The 21,683-nt window shown below is 46.5% G+C and overlaps 1 protein-coding gene across 4 annotated transcripts in view; it reads right to left on the bottom strand.

The window, feature by feature from the left end:
• Positions 1-21,303, bottom strand: part of ttbk1a (tau tubulin kinase 1a) — a 30,233-nt gene extending 8,930 nt beyond the window's left edge. The window contains exons 1-15 of one of the 4 annotated variants that reach the window (XM_078079602.1): positions 21,195-21,275; positions 14,623-14,781; positions 13,445-13,592; positions 12,709-12,782; positions 12,359-12,499; positions 10,934-11,038; positions 9,058-9,127; positions 7,336-7,401; positions 7,070-7,162; positions 6,661-6,786; positions 6,408-6,562; positions 5,979-6,189; positions 5,706-5,878; positions 5,211-5,551; positions 4,810-4,991 (exon numbers count right to left, since the gene is read on the bottom strand). In XM_078079602.1, the coding sequence (XP_077935728.1) occupies positions 4,810-4,991; positions 5,211-5,551; positions 5,706-5,878; positions 5,979-6,189; positions 6,408-6,562; positions 6,661-6,786; positions 7,070-7,162; positions 7,336-7,401; positions 9,058-9,114 (1,404 nt within the window). In that variant the 5' untranslated portion in view covers positions 9,115-9,127; positions 10,934-11,038; positions 12,359-12,499; ... (2 more) ...; positions 14,623-14,781; positions 21,195-21,275. Of the gene's footprint in view, positions 1-4,809; positions 4,992-5,210; positions 5,552-5,705; positions 5,879-5,978; positions 6,190-6,407; positions 6,563-6,660; positions 6,787-7,069; positions 7,163-7,335; positions 7,402-9,057; positions 9,128-10,933; positions 11,039-12,358; positions 12,500-12,708; positions 12,783-13,444; positions 13,593-14,622; positions 14,782-17,616; positions 17,694-19,135; positions 19,678-21,194 lie in introns of those variants that run through there. The other 3 variants (XM_040186832.2, XM_040186831.2, XM_078079601.1) reach the window with 3 other exon arrangements.
• Between the last annotated feature and the right edge of the window lie 380 nt (positions 21,304-21,683).

Raw genomic sequence — 21,683 nt, 5'->3', positions numbered from 1 at the left:
AAATAATCAAAATGTCATAATAATAGCTATTGCTAAATGACAGTTTCTCAGTCAGTCAATGCTTTATGCGGTTTTATAGAGTCTATGTTCTGGTTTGACTGACCCTGCATATACAGTGTGTGTGTGTGTGTGTGTGTGTGTCTGTGTGCGTTTATGTGTTCTGAGTCTGTCTCTCAGTCCTCTCAGCTGTTGTTGTTCTTGTTCATGAGCTTGGCTAACATCTGCTGCAGCTGCGTCCTCGACACGTTGAGGACCGAGTGTCTGCTCCGCGGGCTGCCGGGCGCCGGCAGCGTGCCGGCGTGCCGCCGCCGCACCGAGGCGTTGGCGGCAGTGATGTGGGCGGGGCTGCTCTCGGCCGAGCGGCTCCTCTGGATGAAGCTGCCACCTCCGTGCGGGTACTGCTCCGTCTCCAGGGTGGAGGAGGAGAAGACGTAGGAGGCCAGCCTCCGCAGCTGATTGGGCCGCGGTTGGTGTCGGTCGTCTTCCAACTGCGAAACAGACCAATCAGAGAGAGGGAGGCCGGTCAGCAAGCGAAATGCTCCCATGAAATATAAATGTATTTGAATGTTAAATGTTTGTTTCCTACGGCTACGTCCCAACACTCTGATTTGACTCCCTTCCCTCGTCTCCTCCCCCACCTGACCAGACGTTAGACGGGAGAGAGCTGATTGGTGCTCTCGCGCATCTAAAGCCTTCAGCTGATTGGTCGAAGGCTGCGAGGGGGCGGAGCCTCGGGAGAGAAGCCTCGGGAGCGTTGGTGTGAATCTGTCTACGCTTACAGCTATCAGACACTTGGCACAGGCTACGAAAAGGTTAGCGGGACAGTTGAGCCAATAGACTTTTGGGTTGCCAGATTGGTCAGACTAGCATCCCTCTAGCTGGACAAATGGTGATGAAAATACCCCCCCCCCCCACAACAAAAACAAAAAAGGCAGTTTAAGAAGGACACACCAGCACGAACACTCCACATACTGCGGCTCGCTAGTCTACGACAGTCTGAGCCGGGACAAGTGACACTTTCAGCTTTTTGACTTCTGGAGGAAAAAACAAAATCACCATTGGAGATGCAAAAAAAAACAAAAAAAAACAAATCGGGGAACACAAAAGAGAGATGGAGTCATCAAGCACACAAAACACAGACACACGACGGAGGGGAAAAGAAGGGAGGAAGTATGTCTGAACAGAAGGGGGAGGAAGAGGAGGAACAGAAACTGAGTGAGAGAACAGAGGTAAAGGACTATTCCTAAACTGTGCTTACCCCGAAACATCACTTTATTTCTTCTCCTGTTGTCCCAATGGCACCCTCGCGCTTTTCTCTGTCTCCTCGGGTGAGTCAAACTCGAAATACTGTGTACTTTTAAGGCGATAGGTCGGGTGGGGGGGAGGAGGGGGGGACTGGAGAAGAGTAAAAAAAAAAAAGGAGCGTGGAGTCCTGGATGGCCGGCGGCGGCGAGCTCGCTCTGAGTCTAGCGGCGGAAATAAAGAGAGGCGGCTAAAGGAATGGAGGTGATGTCATAACGTCCAGCCTGTAAACAGCAGCCAGGTACGGAGGACCAGACGGGGCTTATTAGTGAGTAAATGAGTGCGTGAGTAACTCGAACGGTCACACACACACACAGAAATGGGTAAAGAAGTAAAAGGAAAATGTGTTAATTAATTACCCTCAAAAGGAGGAAAAAAAACTCCCCCCTGCAGGAAAATTATAAACAAAAAGTCCTCAAGTGAGATTAAAAATAAATGCAGAATTCAATGATTCCGCAATTATTTTTGATGCAACCAGACGTTCACAAGAAATACACAAACACACACGCACACACAAATAAAATAAAAACACCGTAATGAAATGTTCCTTCTCCTCCTTTACATTTGATTATTCATTTTAAACACTGTTACTTCAAGATGGTTCTGGCAGCACTTTTTTATTGTTAGTGTTGTGATTAAATTATAGCGTCTTAAGATAAAGTTCTCAGTGATGCTGTTTCCTTCATCGTAGAGCTCCCCTTATTTATTATTTAGTCCTCATACATGTTTGAAGATTGTACGTATCGGTTCAATCGTTATTTGGTTCAGAATTCATCCATAAAGATACATTTTGATTTATATCGTACAAGCCTTTTCACAAGTATTTATTACATTTTTCTTTAATTTACAGACACCCTGGAAGATCATTTCTTTTTTATGATGCGCGCAAGGTTTATTAAAAATAAAAATTGTGACATCTGGGCCCACTGTATGAATTATATATATAAATTCTTACATTTTTAATGAAGTATGACGATGTCTTTTTTGTGTTTAGTCTCTCACGACACCAAACATTCACATCATGGGCCACATTCGCCTCTGAGAATCCACACGACACGTTGACCTGTAAACCGGCGCGTGAATCACCAAACACGTGTCTAAATGTTCCCCGATGTCACTGATCTGAATCACAACTCACAACTAATGTTGTGAACATTAACAGAAAGCTACTCATCAATGAACCTGTATTTAATCCTGTGAAAATGAATCACACACTTAACTGTGATTATTCAACACTTCAGCAGTTCATCTCTCCGACTATCACGTAAAAAGTGAGAGAAAATAAGTCTCACGCAAACAATGAGATGTTACACTAGAAACAGTCCCTCCTCCACAAACCTCCTGTTTGTCACGAATCTCGTTCATCACCTGCGATGCGGTTGAAGTTAGAGGAAGATTAGAACTAGAGTTATGATTACTGTCGCGAACAGTAAATGAATGACAAACGAGCTACACTACACGTCATCGCACAACCCTGAACGTCCACCAACCCTGTGTGTGTGTGTGTGTGTGTGTGTGTGTGTGTGTGTGTGTGTGTGTGTGTGTTGGGCTTCCTTCGGGGACACATTTCAGACCAAAGAGTAGTTTCATTGGTGACAACTTGTTCAATTAAGGACAAAAGCTGCGTGTTGCTTGAGGTTACGTCTGGGTGAATGTCCCTGAAGGTGTCCCTGAAGGTGTCCCTGAAGGTGTCCCTGGTGCGTTAACGGTGAATCCAGGTGGTGCATCGCTCCACATCACACAGCATCACAGCAGGAGGCGAGAAAGAGCGTCGACATCGAACACAGGAAGTGCTGCTTCTCATTCACTCCTTCAGAATAAAACAATCACTCCAAAGCAAAAGTCATGAGCGAACGCAAAGAGATGGAAAATATTGAAGCCGCGCGATGACGGGAGGAAAACGCAGCCGGGCGGTGAGAACTGTGTTTGTGTCACAGGCAGTCGAGGAAGAATCAGACCAAGTAACCCCAACGGACCAGAGCCGAGCTCACTAAAGGACAGAAGACGCGACGCACCGTCTCCTCAGTCTGATGAAGACAAAACTAGAAAACGCAGCCGGACTCACAGGAATAACGAGCGACATCTTGGTGAATTCCTCTCCTCCTCCTCCTCCGGGCGTCAGATGATCAGATCAATAGCACTCCCTTGTTTGCACAGTGAATATGAAGCTACAGCCAGCAGCTGGTTAGCTTAGCTTAGCATAAAGACTGGAAACAGCTGGTCTAGCTCCGCCCAATGGTGACATCACCCACGAAGCTCATTGGTTAACATGCTATATATGTTTGTTGTTACACGTAACAAACAGCATGTAATGCACCTTTGAGTAAATAACTGAGCTTAGCATTATGCTAAGCTAATCTATTGGTAGAGAGTGCTGTTGATCTTCTCATTTACCTCCTAGCAGGAAAGTGAATAAATGTTCTCAGCAAGACTCCAGCCAGCATCTTAGACGGTGCCGTTTTCCTCTCTGAAAATAAATGCATTTTCTTTCCAAGCATCTAAAACTGTGTTGCTTTTCTGTCCATACTTTAAGAAAAACAAGCATCTATTACAGCAAAAACGTCAAGACAAGATTCAGCAACCACAGCTCCCACGAGGCTTCGACAGCAGGCCGACAGACTCGTGTTTCTGAATGCAAACACAAACGATGACATCGTCGTGTTCAAACGTGACGCAAACTCTCTTTTCCTTCATGTCAATAGTGGTTTCAGTTTGCATATTCTCGCGTCGACGTATCGCAGAACAACATCTGAGGCTCAGCGATGCCTCATCCCACCGTCATCGAGCGGTCGGCTCAAATGAAGAATAGTGTGGAATAACAAAAGTATGACATCATGGCTGCTGCAGAGAGGCTGTTCTCTCACACGGCGGCTCCGTATCTGAAACACAACGATGTGGGACAAGCGACGGCCTCCACGTCCTCAGTCAACCAACGTGGAGGTTTCCTGCTGTGCAGCGTCACGCACTTTGAGTACCACATGCAGGATGTCATCACCATCTCTCCCTGCTGGAGGTCAGCAAACACTGAGTCTACCAGAGCGCAGGACGACTGCACGTGACAGACGTCATCACTGGGACACCTTTAGAGGACAAATCCAGCATGGGTCCACGGGCTTTTGTGGTCATTAGAAAGAAAGAGCTCATGGGCTTTGACAGATAAACGAAGGGTGGATTCTTGTTTACTTATTCTCTGATCATCATATTTCTTGATGAATTTGTAGGTTTTGTATCATATTTAACTATTTTTGGGGAAAATGAAGCACTGATGTATAAAAAGGGGTTTATTTAAAAACCCAATAGGGGGAAACAGGAAATGAGCCGGACCTCCTTTCACGACGGATTTGTCCTCAAAGCTGCGTGTTGACCGTCAGATGAGCGAGGGCGGAGCGGCGGCTGCGGAGCGCCTCCCCGCGTGACGGCGTCTCCACAGCGGCTCTCCTCGGCTTCATCTGTCCGCCAACACCGGAGAGCTCAGCTCTCCTCTGATTGGCTGGCTGGGTCTCTTACCGGTCTTTGAGGTCCGATGGGCTCCGACTCTCTCCGGCGGGGGCGTCCCGACGGCAGCGAGTGGCAGGGCGACTGGGCGGGGCTCCCGGCGCTCCTCCTCGACGCCTCCTCCTCCGTTAACGTCAGCATCCCCCGGCTGCTGTCCCTGTTGTGGGTCTTCGGACGGACCACCAGCTCCCCTCCTGCAGCCGCGCAAAATATCAACGGGAGTTACAAGAGTCTTGTCCAGGAGGTGTTTAGCCTAGCTTAGCACAAAGACTGGATTCCAAGGGAAACTGTTAGCCTAGCTCGGTCAGTCCAAACTCTATTGTCTAAACTACCGCAGTGCATGAAGGATAAATTAGAAGCCCGTTAAACTAACATGTCGCTAAGGGAGGAGGTGAGATGGCACAAGCTCCTACCTGCTGCCCTGAGCCTCCTCCTCTCCTCCTGCTCCTCCAGGGGGCGGAGCTCCTCGGGCTCCTCGTCAGTGGTTCCCGACGTGGTGGGTTGGAAGTCCCGCAGCTCCGTCTCTTTGTCGATGATCACCCACTCCTTGCTGTCAAAGTCCTCCTCCTCGGCCAGCGGGACGGAGCGGATGAAGGCGTTGCTGTGCGCCTCCTGGTCCACCGACGCCACCGACGCTTCCTGCCGGCCGCTGGCCTGCCGGTCGCCGCGGCAACCGGGGTCGACGGACAGCATCTGAGCCGGCTGAGAGGAGTAGACGTGACGGGAAGGAGAGCCGAGCATGTCCATCCTGGACCTGGAGGAACGTAAAGACAGACACGAAGACACCAGGGAATGAGACGTCGACTCATTTAAGAGTTTTAACTTTGACGTCAAAGTTCATTCAGTCCAGATAAGTCTGAGTCTGACTATGAGTTATCGTCCAAAGTCAGTCACAGGACCAGTTTCACCTCTGTCCGTAGGCGTCGGCCCGGCCCTCAGCAGCGGACAGGCGGTCGGATTCCGGGCTGTTGACCCGGCGGTACCGCAAGGACCGGCCCGGACCCGTCGGTGACTCCGGGACTCCGCCTCGTACCGGCGACACGGGACACGCCCCCCGACTCGCCTCCTCCTCCTGAGCACCCTGCGGAGGGACAAGTGATCACAACACAAGCACTCGAGTAGACATATCTGGTCTACGGCTTTACGGCGATCCGTCCAGATGTTCTCCAGCGGTTTCGCACCTTGTTCAGGCTGATCCTGAGTCTGTTGCGGTTGAAGTCCGTGTCCTCCCAGGCTTCCCCGGGCTCCCCCGCGTTGGAGACGCCCGTCTCCCCGGGGGGGCGGCTGGGCGGGACCGGCGGGGCGTTCTCCTGGTCGCTGAGATGTTCGTCCTGCAGAACGTCGTCGGTGTTCTCTCGCTGGAGATCTCCGGGAACCGGCGTCACGATGGCTCTGAGGAACCGGGAGGAAAAGAGATCGCGTGAGTTAGAAACGCATCGTCCTTCTTCTTGCCCGTTTTTTAGAATCCACAGATTTAGACGCCCCACCACCTACGGGGGCTTTGGCTGCAGTTCACGTTACATTTGTGATTCATGTGTTCCTCGGGTGTTCGACTTGTGACCTTTCCTTCTAAGTGAGGCTATCGTACAAAAAAAGGGCGCGGCGCTTACCCCACCATGGCGGCGGTGGGTCGGGTGTTGTGCTGTGGTTGGGTGGAGGTACTGGTGGACAGCGTGACATCGCCCCCGCCCTTCTCCCAATCGAAAGGCTCGTTCTCGGTGATTATTCGCTCCTTCATGCTGTTCTCAAACACCGACATCAGCAGCTGGAGAAACAACACGATGAATCTGAGGTAATCTGGAGTAATGTGGAGTAATGTGGAGTAATGTGGAGTAATCTGGAGGGAGGATCCTCAGTGTGTACCTGGTAGTCTGGTTTGGTGTAGTAGTCCAGAGCCAGAACGTGGTCCAGGAAGATGTTAAACTCCGAAGGCATGTGTTTCAGCAGCATCCGATGGTCGTATCGCTCTTTAATCTGACCGACTTGTTCCTAAAGGAAAATTACAACAAATAATACTGAATAAGGATTCACATAAAATGTTGTATTTATACATTTAAAATGTAAAAAACTGGTGAAAAAACTGGTGCAACTTTGTTGCAGATTGTTTCCATCTAATAATATGCTACATTGGGTGCAGTGTTTTTCGACAACATGAAGGTTACGGGATAATAACGAGTTATCCAGGTGCTTGTTAGTGAATAATCAAAGTATTTATAGCGGGTAGTTCATGTACACGGAGGTACTTCTGGTAACAGTGTGTTAGTGGTCCGACCTTGTCTTTGATTTTTCGCCACGGCAACTGTCCAACGGCGAACTCCACCAACATGTAAAACAATGACCAGAGGTCGTCATGACGACCCATTTCCTGGAGGAACGCGACAGACACACACTGTTAGGGTGATGTTGTCATATTGTAACATAGTTCTATTTACGACATCGCTGCTGGCGTTACGCGTACATAAACGTTGAAGCGCTTCAGTGGAATATTTATATTATCACCGATGCATTCGCTACTGAAATGAAAGGAGGACCTCTGACCTTGTTTTTGTGAGCGTTGACGGAGGCGTAGCGGACCGTCCCTCTGAAACCCGCCACCGTCCTCGGCTGAACACAAGACACCGAAGATCAGAGCTCAGTACTGAACACTAAATCACACGGTGCTGCTCCAACAAATACAAACATAATAAAAAAGGGAAGTTTCGTCTACTTTACATTTCTAATTTGCGGGCTGTGATCAATGTAACAAATGTTTATATCATTTTATAAATACATTGATAAATACATTTAATTTATAAAAACTAATTAAATGTGTGCTCGGAAATCTGAACTAACAAAAATTAAAGAACACAAACTAATAATAATTCATCTATTGGATTCATTGTTTCAGATGTCGAACAAAATTGAATTAAAACCAAACAAACAAAAAGCAACCCAACAGAAACATAAGCATCGGGTCACACGGCCTCCACGCAGCCTCCGGGGAACAGGTGGGGGCGGTCGGGATGTTGCCATGGTGATGTGTGTCATTTTTGTGTGGTGAGCTGGATGTGATGACATGCTCGGGTTCCCATGACAGCGGGACAGACGTCATGACTTGATGGTGGATGTATGGATTTACTGTGAGGAGAGAGACGGTCCTCAGGCTGCTTTAAGAAATGTCAAGACGAATGATGTCGACGAGTTTTGTTCAGAGGTTTGAATCTAAAAACCTTCCAAGAAAGAAACTGCTCCACAGCTCCAATGTAGGAACAAATAAATTACATAAAGTGAATAGTTTGAAAAAGTTAATTTATAGTAATCGTACATATATGAGTATCAATCATATCTGGAGCCTCGACTGCGTCCACTGCAAAGTGAAATCAGTTCAGCCTGTTGACACAATCACTCTGACCATCAAACACAACATCGGCGCGGTTGAGCAACAGATGTGTTCTTTAGTAGAATTCACAAAAAACAAGATTTATTAGAATTGATTTCACCAATTTTCTCTGAGGTTCAAGCTAACTTTTTTGAGTCATTAACCATCGTACCTTAGTTTAGATATGATGCAACAGTGAACTTAAAATATAAAATAAATAAATAACATAAATATATAACTAATATTCCGTTAATATTGTCGTCATTGTCTAACTTGTCTAACTAATTACACTAGTTGAGAGTTGGAACTGTTGTGTAAATAACTGACAAAGCTTACATCAATGTAACGTTAGCATTCTAACATTAATGTAACGTTAGTCTAACGTTAGCATGCTAACATTAATGTAACGTTAGTCTAACGTTAGCATGCTAACATTAATGTAACGTTAGTCTAACGTTAGCATGCTAACATTAATGTAACGTTAGCCAATTTATCAGAACATCTGACCTGAGTATAAACATATGATCCGATATTTTAAACGTGTCTGAAACACCCACTATACGTTTTAAAGTTATGATAAAGCTCCTGACGCTGCAGTGACACGTTCACATTGAGGATCGCTTTTCATTGGACTACAGGTGTTTCCTACAGCAACGATTCACACATTTACTAAGATCTCTATTAGTGACAGACATTCCTGGTTTGCGTGTTAGTACCACAAACTAAAATGAAGAAGTGACAACGTGTGTGGATAATGTTGTGGGTTTGGATCTATTATTAGCAGCACTTTAGTCTCTGATGGTGACTAACGTGTTTTTTCTCGGTTTTACTTTCTGGTTATACTTCGGCGTTCTGCTGGTGATGTGCCGTGACTCTCCTCTGTTGCTATAGAAACCACTCACATCCCAGGGTAACCATGGAGATGATGGAGAAACGGGAGGCATGCACGTCAAAATCATAAGTCCAAAGGAACTGTAAGAAAAACAAAAACAACACTGAAACGTAATAAAATGGAAATAAAACACAGGACATAAATCATTGATAACAGAAGTGATGATTGGTGATCAATACAGACTGAACATCGCACAACTGATGTCGTAGTAAAAGCTTTTTATGAAAGCACACAATGCAGTCAGAACATTCTAGAAGTCAAAACTCCTCTATGTAAAGTATATCAAATGAAATCAAGACACACGGTTCATCTGAAAGAGGGTTTTGTTTGGAGATTTTAGTTGTAATGTTTTTAAAAGGTAAAAAGATAATTTTCAAAGCGGAGCGATCCATGAAAAAGAGGCAGAGAATTGTATGAAGAAAAGCATGTGGAGAAAACTCAGGAGAAAAACAAACAAAAAGGAAAGACAATAAATAACGGAGATCAACACGCTGAGATCAGAGAGAGAGAGCTGATCCCAGAGCAGCTGGACACACACACACACACACACACACACACACACACACACACACACACACACACCACGCGACAGAAAGCCTGCTCTGTCGTCGATGGAGTCCTGAGCGGCGCAGTGAAGGAGTGACAGTGAGCGTTCAGACTCAAACCAACGCGCTGAGGGAACACAGCTCACTCGATTCATCTAGAGATGCATTCAGCTCTGTCTGAGGTAAACGTCCGTCTGGTCTCACTGCGTTCCTCTGTCGCTCAGCAGGTTCCTGCCGAGAGGCCTTTTACAGACTCTTCCTGTGGAGACGACGCAGCGCTGCGAGCCGCAGACAGGAAGTCAGACAGACGCACCCGCCGCTTGTTTCGGCCTTCAGGTTTGTCGATTGATTAAAAGAAATGATAAATAGCACTGTGCGCCTCAATGAAACAAATTCGACTGCAGCCGCTGCGGCGTCCCTTCCACTGACACGTGACTGCTGGTTATATTACTACGGTCATGTGACGTCAGCAAGAGACAGACAGACAGACAGAGAGAGAGAGAGGTGGTGCTGCCAAAACATGAAGGAGGGATGAAGTAGATGGAGAGGAAGCAGGATGAAGAGCGGGGGGAGGGGTAGAACCAGAGAAAGAGAGGAAGGGGGGGGACGGTCCTCTCAGATCAGTGAACGGAAGCTGACTCAGCTGTAGAGAGACGAGGGGGGAGGGAGGGAGGGAGAGAGAGAGAGAGAGACGCAGGTCACTCGCCCACTGACGCACGCAGGACCATCAAATATTCATCTCACTGCTGCAACACAACGCCGCAGGAAGAGGAGGGGGAGGAAGAGGAGGAAGAGGAGGAGCACAGGAGGGAGAAACCAAGTGAGGAGGAGAGGAGAAGTAACGGGAAGAAGAAGAAGAAACAAGATAGGCGGTGATGAAGAGGAGGAGGGGGAGAGAGGAAAGAGGTAAGATGGAAACAAAAGAGGGGAGAAGGACACGGGAAAAGAAGTGAGGAGGAGGAGGAGGAACGATGAAGAAGCTCAAAGACGTTGTTCTAAGAATATCTCAGACTTCAGAAGTCTGATAGACAGACGTCATGAAGAAAGAAGAGAAGAAGAAGATAAATACAGTAAAACTACAAAAACAACAAGACTGACAACCAATCAAAATCTTGAATTGTATTTTAGAGTTTTCACAATAAAAGCCTTTTCCATTCAAGCCTTCACATGGACAATATTATCTTGATCAATAACGTCTAATAAATAACAGAGAAACTCTCTTCCTCTGCTGAGCTGATGTGCTGCAATGCAGCAAACCCACCATGCTGCTTTTCATAAATCACTTCGCTTCATACAGCGGCTCAGGGGAAAGCGAAGCATAAAACACAAAAGGCCTCTCACCGGTCGGACCTCTCCGGTGGTGTTGGTGTACTGACGCGCCAGACCGAAGTCCAGCATGTAGCACTTCCTGTAGGTGGAGGGAAGCCGGCCCATCGCAAAGTTCGACTGCGGAAACGAGAGCAAAACCAAAATACATCTTCGTGAAGAGAAACTCCACGGCTTGTTTTTGGAGGTCATGTATCATTTTTTATCTTTTCCAGGATCCCCATGCGCTTGTGTGTGTGTGTGTGTGTGTGTGTGTGTGTGTGTGTCTGTGTGTGTGTGCTTCTCTGTGTCTGTCCGGCTCAGCGACAATTCTGCCGCAGCAAACTGGGATAATTTCTTTGGCTTCGGTTTACTCACAGCTTCTCTCAACGCTTCCGAAAGCCGGTTTTATTCTGCCAACTCTCCGCTCGCCACCCTCACACAGCCGAGTGCGAACAGTGTGTTGAAAACTGTCACATTTGTGGGAGGTTTTCTAGCTTCATTTTGTTCCCAATTGGGTTTTGATTAAAGTGTGTTCCGACGCTCAGCGAGGTGAACGTACTGTGACCGGAGTCTTTGAGTCGTTGCGGTGAACGCCGACAGACAGCCAGATGTTGTGATGAGTTATTTGGTTTGTGTTTCGTGGCCAAGGGGCTTTCCTTTCTCCTTTCTCCTTTCCTCCCTTCCTTCCTTTCTCTATTCTCAACAATATTCAATTCATTTACGTTTAATGAAATTAAACACAGGAGTCAAAGTAGAATTCCCGTTAAAAATATACTATAATATAGTATAGCATTATAAGCGCTAGTAAGCGCTAATCAGCATTATAAGCGTTAATAAGCATTACTACGCAGATATATAAAGCCGGCTCTTCTTCCTCACTGTGACCTTCCTCTTCCACCTCCCCATCACGGTTTGTCCTCCAGCTTTTGTTTCCAGCTCTGCTTATTAATATGTAAATGCATTCGGCTTTTTCCGTTCACAACTGAGCTTCTAAACTCTAAAGATTGACATCAAATCAGATGACACATGTTTTAACATATTATATAATATAGAAGTAGTTGCCATTTAAGTGAGAATACTGAACACAAAGTTGGATTGTGAACATTTTCCTTCATATCTGAGGCAAAATGATTCATTTACGACCAATTTCATAAACTTGATTAAATACATTTTCTGCTCTCCTAATTTTTCTGATAAATCACACTGTCTTGATTTTTTAAAATTAAGTTAATAAAGCATTAATCTGAATACAAAAACTGTAACGGTAATATATGTGTTTCAGATCGTCACCCCAACGATGATTTAATCTGTAACAACTCTGCCTCTTATATTGAAATCCCTTCACCTTTATTTCTACACGTGCAGCTCCTGACCTTTTTCATAGTAAATAACACAGTTAAAGCTCATTCAACTCCGTCGCTGACGTGACAGAAGAGAAGCGGGAGGTTTCCGTCGTACCGGTTTGATGTCTCGGTGCAGGAAGCCCACCGAGTGGATGGCTTCGATGGACTCCAGGATCTGCTTCCCGAGGCGCAAAGTCGTGCTCATGGTGAAGGTCCCTCTGGGCTGACTCCTCCTCAGGTCGGCCAGGTTACGCCCCTGCAACGACATGGACGCGGTCGCTTAGCAACAATGCACCTACAGTGCAATCATTTGTTGTCATTTGCAATGCAGGGTTACAACAATACGCCTTTTATTGACACAGATTACACCATTCAAATCTCTTCATAACTGAAGTCTGTATTCATATCCTTCACAATAAAAGCCTAACAGGCCCATGTACCCTTTCGTTGTGTATTCGGACTCACCTGAAGCTGCATGACTACGTAGTTGAATTTGTCGTTTCTTCCGCAGCCAATAAACTTACAGACGTGGTTTTTACCTGCAGGGAAAAAAAACAGAAAGTAAATAAACACAACTGTAAAATATCCTCTATTCTGTCAACTTAACGTTTCAGAATGAACCTCCTACTAAACTGGTTCAATCAAGAAGCTCCATAGCAAACTACCCAGCATGCACTAGGTTTGGATTAAATATCTGTTTCTTGTTACATGAATCATAGAGTCTTGATCTTACTGAATTACTGTCAGTTACAAACGATGAGGTCGTGAATTCAGTGAGATTTAAGTGAGCGACACGTGTGTTCACGTGTGCAGAGCCGGTACAGAGACGAAACACACAAACAATGTGTAAATATACGTCCCTGCAAAGGTTCAGTGTTGGGGAGTAGTAGTGTGCAGTGTTTAAATCAAATTTGAAGGCATTGTACTTTGTCAGGTATACCTTTTACATCTCAAGTAGTACATTACATAACTTACTGTGCAAATTCAGATCAATAACACAAAACATATATATATATATATATGTATGTATATATTATTCTCAACTGGAGCACTCCAACTACTGTTGGTAGTTTCGGTATATTTCGGAGGACTTAAATACACTTTTACTGAAATAAATGAACTTCCTGCACCAGGTGTCAAAGTAAAACTCCCCATCTGCCCTGTGGTCTAAATCCTAAACCGGGTTTAAATGCGCGCTCACCCTGCAGTTTCTTCAGCACCGCCACCTCCATCTTCAGCACCTGTTTGGGCTGCTGGGCCGACTCCACCTTCAGCGCCACGTTTTCCCGCGTCAGCAGGTCCAAGGCCTCGTAGATCTCCCCGAACCCGCCTCCCCCGATCTTCTTCAGCTGCGAGGGACAGACTCTGGGTCAGTTCGGGTCTGATGAGCTCAGCGTGACATCGTTCAAACTGGGATCACGTTTCCTGAATGATTTCCATTTTTGAGCGCCTCTTTAATTCACCGCTCGATGTTTTAACATCCGAAACATTTCTTCTCTGCTTTAATCCTTTAATCTTGCCTCATTTCTTTCTTTTAGCTCTTTTTTTCTCCAGTCTTGTCCCTTGTTCTTATAATTCACCTCTGTCTTTCCTTCCCTTCTTCTCCTATTGTTTCCTCTCTTGTTCCCTTATTTCATCTCGTTCCTTCACTCTGTGTCCTCCTTTCCTTCTTTTACCCCCTTCCTCCTTGATTTTTCACTTCTGTTTGTCCCATATACACGTATATGTGTGTGTGTATATATATATATATATATATATATATATATATATATATTCGGTTCAGTGGCTCCGCTCTAAATGGATCGTTGAAGTGCACATTCCCTGCAGGCTCCGCGCTGCGATCTGATTGGCTGAGACAGGCGCTGCATTATATAACTTCATATTTCAGAGGGATCACGGTGTTTTTCACTGTGAAACGCATGCATGTATGTGGATTAGCTCTTCAGCTAAAGCTCGCGTGACCTTTGCATGACTAGGTTGGTTTTTCCTCGTGGTCCTTCCAGCCAAAGGTACCAAATAATACGCCAGTGTTTCATCACCTGCGTATAAGTCCACGTAAGTCTACAACAAGTGAGATTTGAGAATCAGCTGGTAAACAATTTTACATCGTCTTAGTGCTGGATTTCATTTCCCTTTCAGAACAATAAACAGGATATGAATTATTCTTATTTTTATCAGTAGAATATGCTGAGTGTCCCTGAATTAGCTGCGGTTTGAAGTAAAGAGGACTTCACAGTAAATGTGCGACTGATGAGTTGAAACTGTGAAATTGTCTTCAGACAAAGAGCAGCAGATTAACACAGATACTTTTGTGCAGTCAGTTTTCTTTTCCTGTGTTTCTGTCATACAGGTTTTTAACATTATTGAATTCCGACTCACCACTTTCCATCGGTCTTTGACCATGCAGTTTGGCGGCAGGATGTCGGCCTGCTCGGACGTCCCGTTCATGTTGGCGTTGTCCTGGAGGCCGGGGACTAGGCACTGCATCTGCCAGCCAGACAGAACACGAGCAGCTCCCAGCTTAAAAGAGCCATTTATCTGTGACGGGGGGGGGGGGGGGGGGGGGGGCAACAGTCAGTAAATTAAACACATCATCTGGCACTGGGAGGCTCCCAGTGTGACAAAAAACCGCCTTGTGCTGGGACAGTCACAGCAGTCCAGTATAAACAACAAGCATTAGAGATGGCTGGCCGCCATTAGAAGCCATTCTTCAGCTGGATCAGGCTACAGGCCGGTGAGGGAGGGAGGGGGGGGATGGGGGGGGGGTCTGTTTTCAGGGGTGTGATGGTATTTGCAGTGTCTGGAGCAAATATCATGAGTGCAGAGGAAGCAGCCGGACACTGTCCCGCGGACCCCAAATCCTCCGGGATCCCCACGGGGCGGCTTTGCGCCGGAAAACATCAGCATGGCACCGGAATCCGGTCCCAACATGACCCCCCCTCCCACCCCGACCTACAAGGCACCGCTGCTGGGACGGACACTGGAATGAACACTTTGGCTGTTTTCCATTGAAGCGACCGTCGAGTCCGTCCACTAAACATGGCGGCCGGTTAGCTTAGCTTAGCATAACGACTGGAGACGGGGAGCAGCCAGCCGACGGGAACAAAATCCTCCAGCCTGATAGGTGCTCGTTTTACCGGGTTTCACAGGGTTGTGCCGGACTCTTTCTTGGCTGGGACCAGTTGACGCACAACTAGATACAAGTCACTGTTCCCAGTAAACTCCCAGTAACACCACAACATGTTGTTTTCACACTGGGGAAAAGACTAGACGAGACAAACGAGACGCAACGCGTTCAAGCTTTGGATGAGCCGGTCGGTGAAACCAGGCTAACTGTTTCCAGTCATCATGCTAAGCTAAGTGAAAACAGTAGAAGAGAAGTTTTCACTAAAGGTAGAATTATTCCTAATGGTAGCCAGAAGTCAAGTGTTAGCACTGTTCGCTAATGCGTTGTCTTCATATCGAAATGTTATCAGGTATGAGTGTTTATTTTGTCTAAGAAGCTAATAATGAGCTCCACGCCGGCGCCATGAATTAAAACGGTTTGACTGGGAAGCCGGATGATGTTGATGTTTGGGTCGAAGGTAAGACACACTTTTGAGTTTTGAGTTAGAGGAGCGCGTTGGAGATTAAGCGGCCCGGGAACGAGCGCTGCCTGAGAAGACGACTACGGGGCCAAGAAAGACCCAACGGCCTTTGCATTTCTGGGTAACGGTTTGGATGCTGGCGGACCGGAGCGGTTAACGGGCCGGAACACGGCGCTGTGACCTGGAGCGTCGTACCCAGTTAAGGTGTTAAAATATCTTAATCGACTGCTTCTGTCTGAACAAAGCGACAAAGAGCTTGATTAAAACTGAGCCGGAAGCAGACGGCCGTGGACCCGGTGATCACCGATGACGCGGCAGCAGCAGAGGACGCGGGGGCCCAGTCTCACCGGGCGTCCCTCCCACAGCCCGCCTTCACCTGTGAACCGCCCGTCTGTCTCTCCAGTGCTCTGCAGGGGGTCGACTGCGAGCGCGCTGCCGCTCTGACGCAACGTCTCAGCCACGGATGGACGTGGGCTTTCTTTTTTTCCCCCCGGTGGATCCGTGGGGGGAGAGATAGGGGGCAGGGGGGGAGGGAGATTTGAAGTTCAAAGTGATGCATGTCAGTCCCCCATACCATGCTGTTCTCGCATGCATATGCCACGGGCCGTCGTCAGTGCATGCACAGCTCAGGCGGACTGCAGACACGATGGAGAGTGTCCGCTGCGTTTCCAGTCGGACCAGCTCTGAGCAGACGACTGGACGGACTGGCGAGGAGGCTTCTCTGCACCTGCAGTGGTACAGCTGTGTTGCACCTGCAGTGATACAGCTGTGCTGCACAGCAGCAGCGGCGGCAGCAGCAGCACCATCACCATCACCATCATCAGCTGACCAGCGACCCGCAGCCGGGAGTCACTGTAACACTGGAGATGTAGTGAAACCCGCTGCAGGCCTCAACACACTGCTGAGCCGCCAATCACTGCAGAGGGCGGGACCACAGAGATTCACTGCAACCGGCCAATCAGAACTGATACAGTAGTGATTTAGTAGTATCATGTACTGTTGTATGATGCAGTATACATTGCATATAATTCATTAGTATTGTATCATATTGTATGACAATTGTATACTTTGACGTAATATGGTGTTTGTACACTAGCCTAGTAGTAAAGCATTATAAAGGTTAGTGTGTTACTAACAAATATATTTGTATATTAAGTTTTGAGAATTTATTACATCATATCTTGTTGTGCAGTTGCAGTAAAGCGTGTATGCATAATATTGGATGGATAGTATTTTTACTTGGCATGCAGCTAAAGCATTATATTGTCATGAAGTTAGTAGAGTGCATTATGTCACACTATGTATTATAGAGTGTACTGTATATATTATATTATCTGTTCACTGTTGTATAATATACAGTATACATAGTAAATATAATATTGCGATATCATATCACAATTTTGAGAAGTATTGCATACTCTTGCTGTTTTGTATCATCCCTTTTTATGTGAGATTGTACATTGGAGTATGGAGTATACATATATAGTATTGTAGAGTATTGATAATGGAGACTGGCGTGTGAAATCAGTGAGAAACTCTGAGGTCCGGCAGCGTCTCAGCAGCTGATCAGAGTGACGCATCCCGACAGACACACTTCCACCTTCAAACCTCAGTTTGCTCTTCTTCTTCTTCTTCGTCACCTTCATCTCTTCTTCACTTAAGAATCTACTAGTCTGTTACCGGCCCGGGGGGAGAAGACGGGGGAGGGAGGGGGGGGGGGGTGCTCTGCCAGAAGCCGGGTTTGCATCATTCCAGTTTTGATCTGATGGAGTCAGCCAAAGCTCACCATAGTTCTGAGCTCCCGGAAAACCTGACGGCTTACAACAAATCCTGAGCGGGACAAAACCCTTCCTGTTCCTGTGTTAGCCTACAAGCCAAAACAGAGGGCACAGTTAACCAGGAGGAGGAGGAGGAGGACGGCTGACCGCTGCAGCCGTCCGACCTGCACACACAGGCCCAAACACTGACGTCACAGGGGGAGACGGGGGGGGGGGGCATAAGGGAGGGGGCCGTCAAACTCGCAGGTTAAAGTACAGCAGCTTTGCACCCGCAGACAAAAAATATCATCCGACCTCGACTGTTTCCATCGACCTTTAACCACATGAGGCCACATTCACCAAAACACCGTAGTTCATGAGCAGCTCGAGGTCTGGTGACCTTTGACCCCTTCCTCTAGCCAAAAAGCCAATCTCGAGGCTTTAAAACCACCGTCCCGACCAACAGGTAACGCCGCGATGACTTTGTTCGGTTTCATGCAGACAGCCTGTGACTTGGGGGTCGACTTACAGGGCGGGGCTGACTGATGAAGCTGGACACGATGGGGGTACACCTCAGCGCGTCCGCTCTACGGCCGACCCACAGAGTGATTACACCTGGAGGGCTTGATGGTGACCTACAGCTGGACAGATAACAGCTGACACGAACAGCTGGACTCTCGTCAGCCGCTCACTTCCACTAACGTGCGCTTTACGTCATCTCGTCCAGCGGAGAGAAGAAAGTCATCCATCTTGTTAGCTCGGAGGCTAACAGGTTGAGCTATGCTTGTGTACGCTAGTTTGTACCGTCAGCGTTTTGGTGAATCTGACATCAGATGGAACAAAAGAGGGAAAAATAACCACAGAACAGTTCTATGTGATTATAAAGAAGCTTTAACAGATACACCAAGTTACATATTTGAATACAAAATATCAAAAAGTTAATATTCAAATTTGATAATTGAAAAAAAGACAAAAATTTGAACTTTGGTTACATCATGTTATTCTGCAATATATGAACTCCCTTTAATTATCTAAAAATAACATCTAAATGTATCTATTTGTTAAATTGATTGTATTCAATTTTTTCTCTGGTAAATAAAAATGTCTAGATTTTTATTTTCTTGTGTAATAATTAAATTAGTGTGTCAGAGACAAACTTCGGCTCTGGTCCGGGTCTACTTGACTCCCCCTCCCCGCCCTCTCTCTGCATCACCCATATTGAATCCCTCCTTTCTGCAGTGCACAGTCATGGGTGCGCTGTGCGCATGCGCAACATCACATCCTGCTGATCAATAAATCTGGCCCGGACTAACCCGAGTTATGAATTTAGAGATCAGCACTAGAGACACAACTCGCATCAGAGTCCAAAAAAAAAGACCACCAGGCCACATTTCTAAGGGAGGTTTCTGATACTTATCAGTAGATTCACCTGCGTTCACGCATCGCTGCGGGACACACACGCACGCGCAGACACACACACACACACACACACACACACACACACTGATCTCTGTGGTCCGGGCTAGACCTAATCCGGATCAGGCCTACCTGGCGCACCGTCCGCTCCTTTTCCGCCTTTTGGGAATCTTCATCTGGGATTTTATTTCGGCACAAAACGTCCTGGTCCAGAAAACCCACCGTTCCTCTAAGGGGGAGGCGGGGTTTGGGCCTCAGTCTCCCGCAGGACTAAAGCCCCATTTATTTCTCTGACGGTCCCCGGGAATCAAACCAGACCGGATGCGTCCACGGACCGGCCGCGCGATGCAGAGCACACCCGCTGCAGGACCGGGACGCACCGGGTCCACGTGGACCAGAGACCTGCTTCTATTTCCCCGGGAGCGCTCATTAAAAACCTGCTCGTCCGGGTCCGGGTCCTCCTCCGGTACTCCGCCGCTGCAGATGGGTGGAGGAGGAGGAGGAGGAGGAGGATGGGAGGATGCAGACTGGATCCTCCCTTCTGCAGGACCAGATCCGGGAGAAACCAGACCCAGAACCCCGAGTGGTGCTGACCCGGCCCGGCTGTGTGTGTGTGTCAGGTTCTCCGTCTCCAGCCTGTTTGTCCGCACTGCAGCTCCGCATCCAGCAGCATCAAAAGCGCGTCACCGCACACCAGCACAACATCCGGTCGATGCTTTCAGAATAAAACGCCCTGTGATCCGTTCACCTCAAATTCCAAAGCCAAAGTTTTGTTCCTTTTACTTTGTTTGTTGGATTACACCGTGTTGTTAAATATCAGTCAATGTTATCATCGTTTTTACTATTTGTTACATGTTTCGGTTACATGTTTCGATAGTATATCAAAATGTAGTTCCGTTTAAATGCATATAGAGGTTTATCAATATTAAACAATTTGGAATCAAAATATTTGTATGTTTTTCTGTTTGGGTGATGAATAAAAATTGAATTGATTGGTCTGTCTTGTATAAGGGACCAGTATAGCTTCAGTTAATATACCAATAGTTTGTTTCAATTATTGAGTAAATTGTTTTGTTCATAATTGAACAAATTGAAAATTGAATTTTGAGGTCTTCAAATGTCTTCCAACGATTGGTCCACAACCAAAGTTATTCCGTTAGCGATTAATCCTCATTTAATTAATACTTTGTTTCTGAGTGTCCTTTAGATTGGAGCCCCAGAAGCTGTAAAATGTGGTGTCGACAAAAGCTTTTTATGAGACATTTCAATGAGATTCTTGTTAATAATTAAATATTTCTTCTCTTTTACTGCTTTTAATAATTATTTTTTGACTACTCGACTCCACTATTTCTACTTTGGAGACATTCTACTTTCCTCCATCACATTTCATGTTCTACCTAATCCTTTTTTTCTAAAAACATGTCCGACAGTTGGAGTTGTTTTTTCAGGATTCTGATTGAAATGATGCAATAACCGAATAAAATGTGATGCATCTCGAAATGGAGCTGATTTAATATTTATTGATCCACCTCGTCTGAGCGGCGACATCACGTCCTGTTTCAGAGCAGAATTTAGATGTGTTATTATATTAAGTATTTTACTGAAGTAGTATTTTGAGGTACTTGTAGTTTACAGAATCAGAGGATTAGAATTGTTGACTGTTTCATTTATTTTTTACTCAATCTCAGATGGAAATATTGTACTTTTTACCAACATTTATTTAACAGCATAATTTGCTGATAAAGTTGTCTACAGTCAATGGCTTTAGCTCTGCATTGATATCAACTTGTGGATGTCAGGTAACTTTCTTTACGGCACCATTCTTGCATCGATCCCCAAGAGAGGCAGGGGGCGCTGTTCAGTCCCACCCTCTAACCAGGCCCCTGAACGCCTCACCGTCCCCTCCATTTAACCGTTGGGCCTTTTCTAACGTTGTTGTCGCGCGACCATCCGCCTCCGTCGCACCGGGAGGCTTCTGTTCTCAGTAGAAAACGATGAATACGATCGATTGTTCTCTGTGGGGATTCTATTGATCCGACGTGAGAGCCTGTGGCCTCGAACGCACCAACACGCACCAACACACACCAACACACACACGCGCACACACACACACGCACACGCCGACTCTTCCTCGCACCGGTTCCAATGTTCGCTTCGATCGGTTTCTACCGTTAGTTCGTCGTCTTCCTACCTGAATGTGGTCTTCTGTGCGGAGCCGAGCAGGTTCCTCCTCCTCCGCTCCATCTCTACAGCATCAGCACCACTCAGGAACGCACGCACGCACGCACGCACTTCCTCTGTGTCGCCATGGTGACGCTGCAGCGTCGCAGCGCCCCCTGCTGGCAGGGAGACCCATCAATCGTATTCATGTGACTGGAGTAAAACACACATATTATCCACTTTATGTAGTTAAAATACTTAATAAATAAATAAGTACACAAGCGTTATTAGATTCCCATCGTTAAAGAATTAGCACTAAATTAGTAATATTAGTACACCGCCATGTATCACATTAACAGAGTTAAAGTATTGGCAGAATAAGTGCACACGTATAGTCTGCTTCAAGCAAATATCCGTAGTGAAAAAGATCAATGTATTGCAGTAGAAGTTTAAATGATGCTGTGGAAAACACGAGAACAACCGGCTCATCTCACTCGCTTGTTCTGGAGCTTTTGACCAC

The sequence above is a fragment of the Gasterosteus aculeatus genome, chromosome 9 (genome assembly GCF_964276395.1).
Source record: "Gasterosteus aculeatus chromosome 9, fGasAcu3.hap1.1, whole genome shotgun sequence".
In the NCBI taxonomy this organism is placed as follows: domain Eukaryota; kingdom Metazoa; phylum Chordata; class Actinopteri; order Perciformes; family Gasterosteidae; genus Gasterosteus; species Gasterosteus aculeatus.
This window is presented reverse-complemented; position numbering and strand designations above follow the sequence as displayed.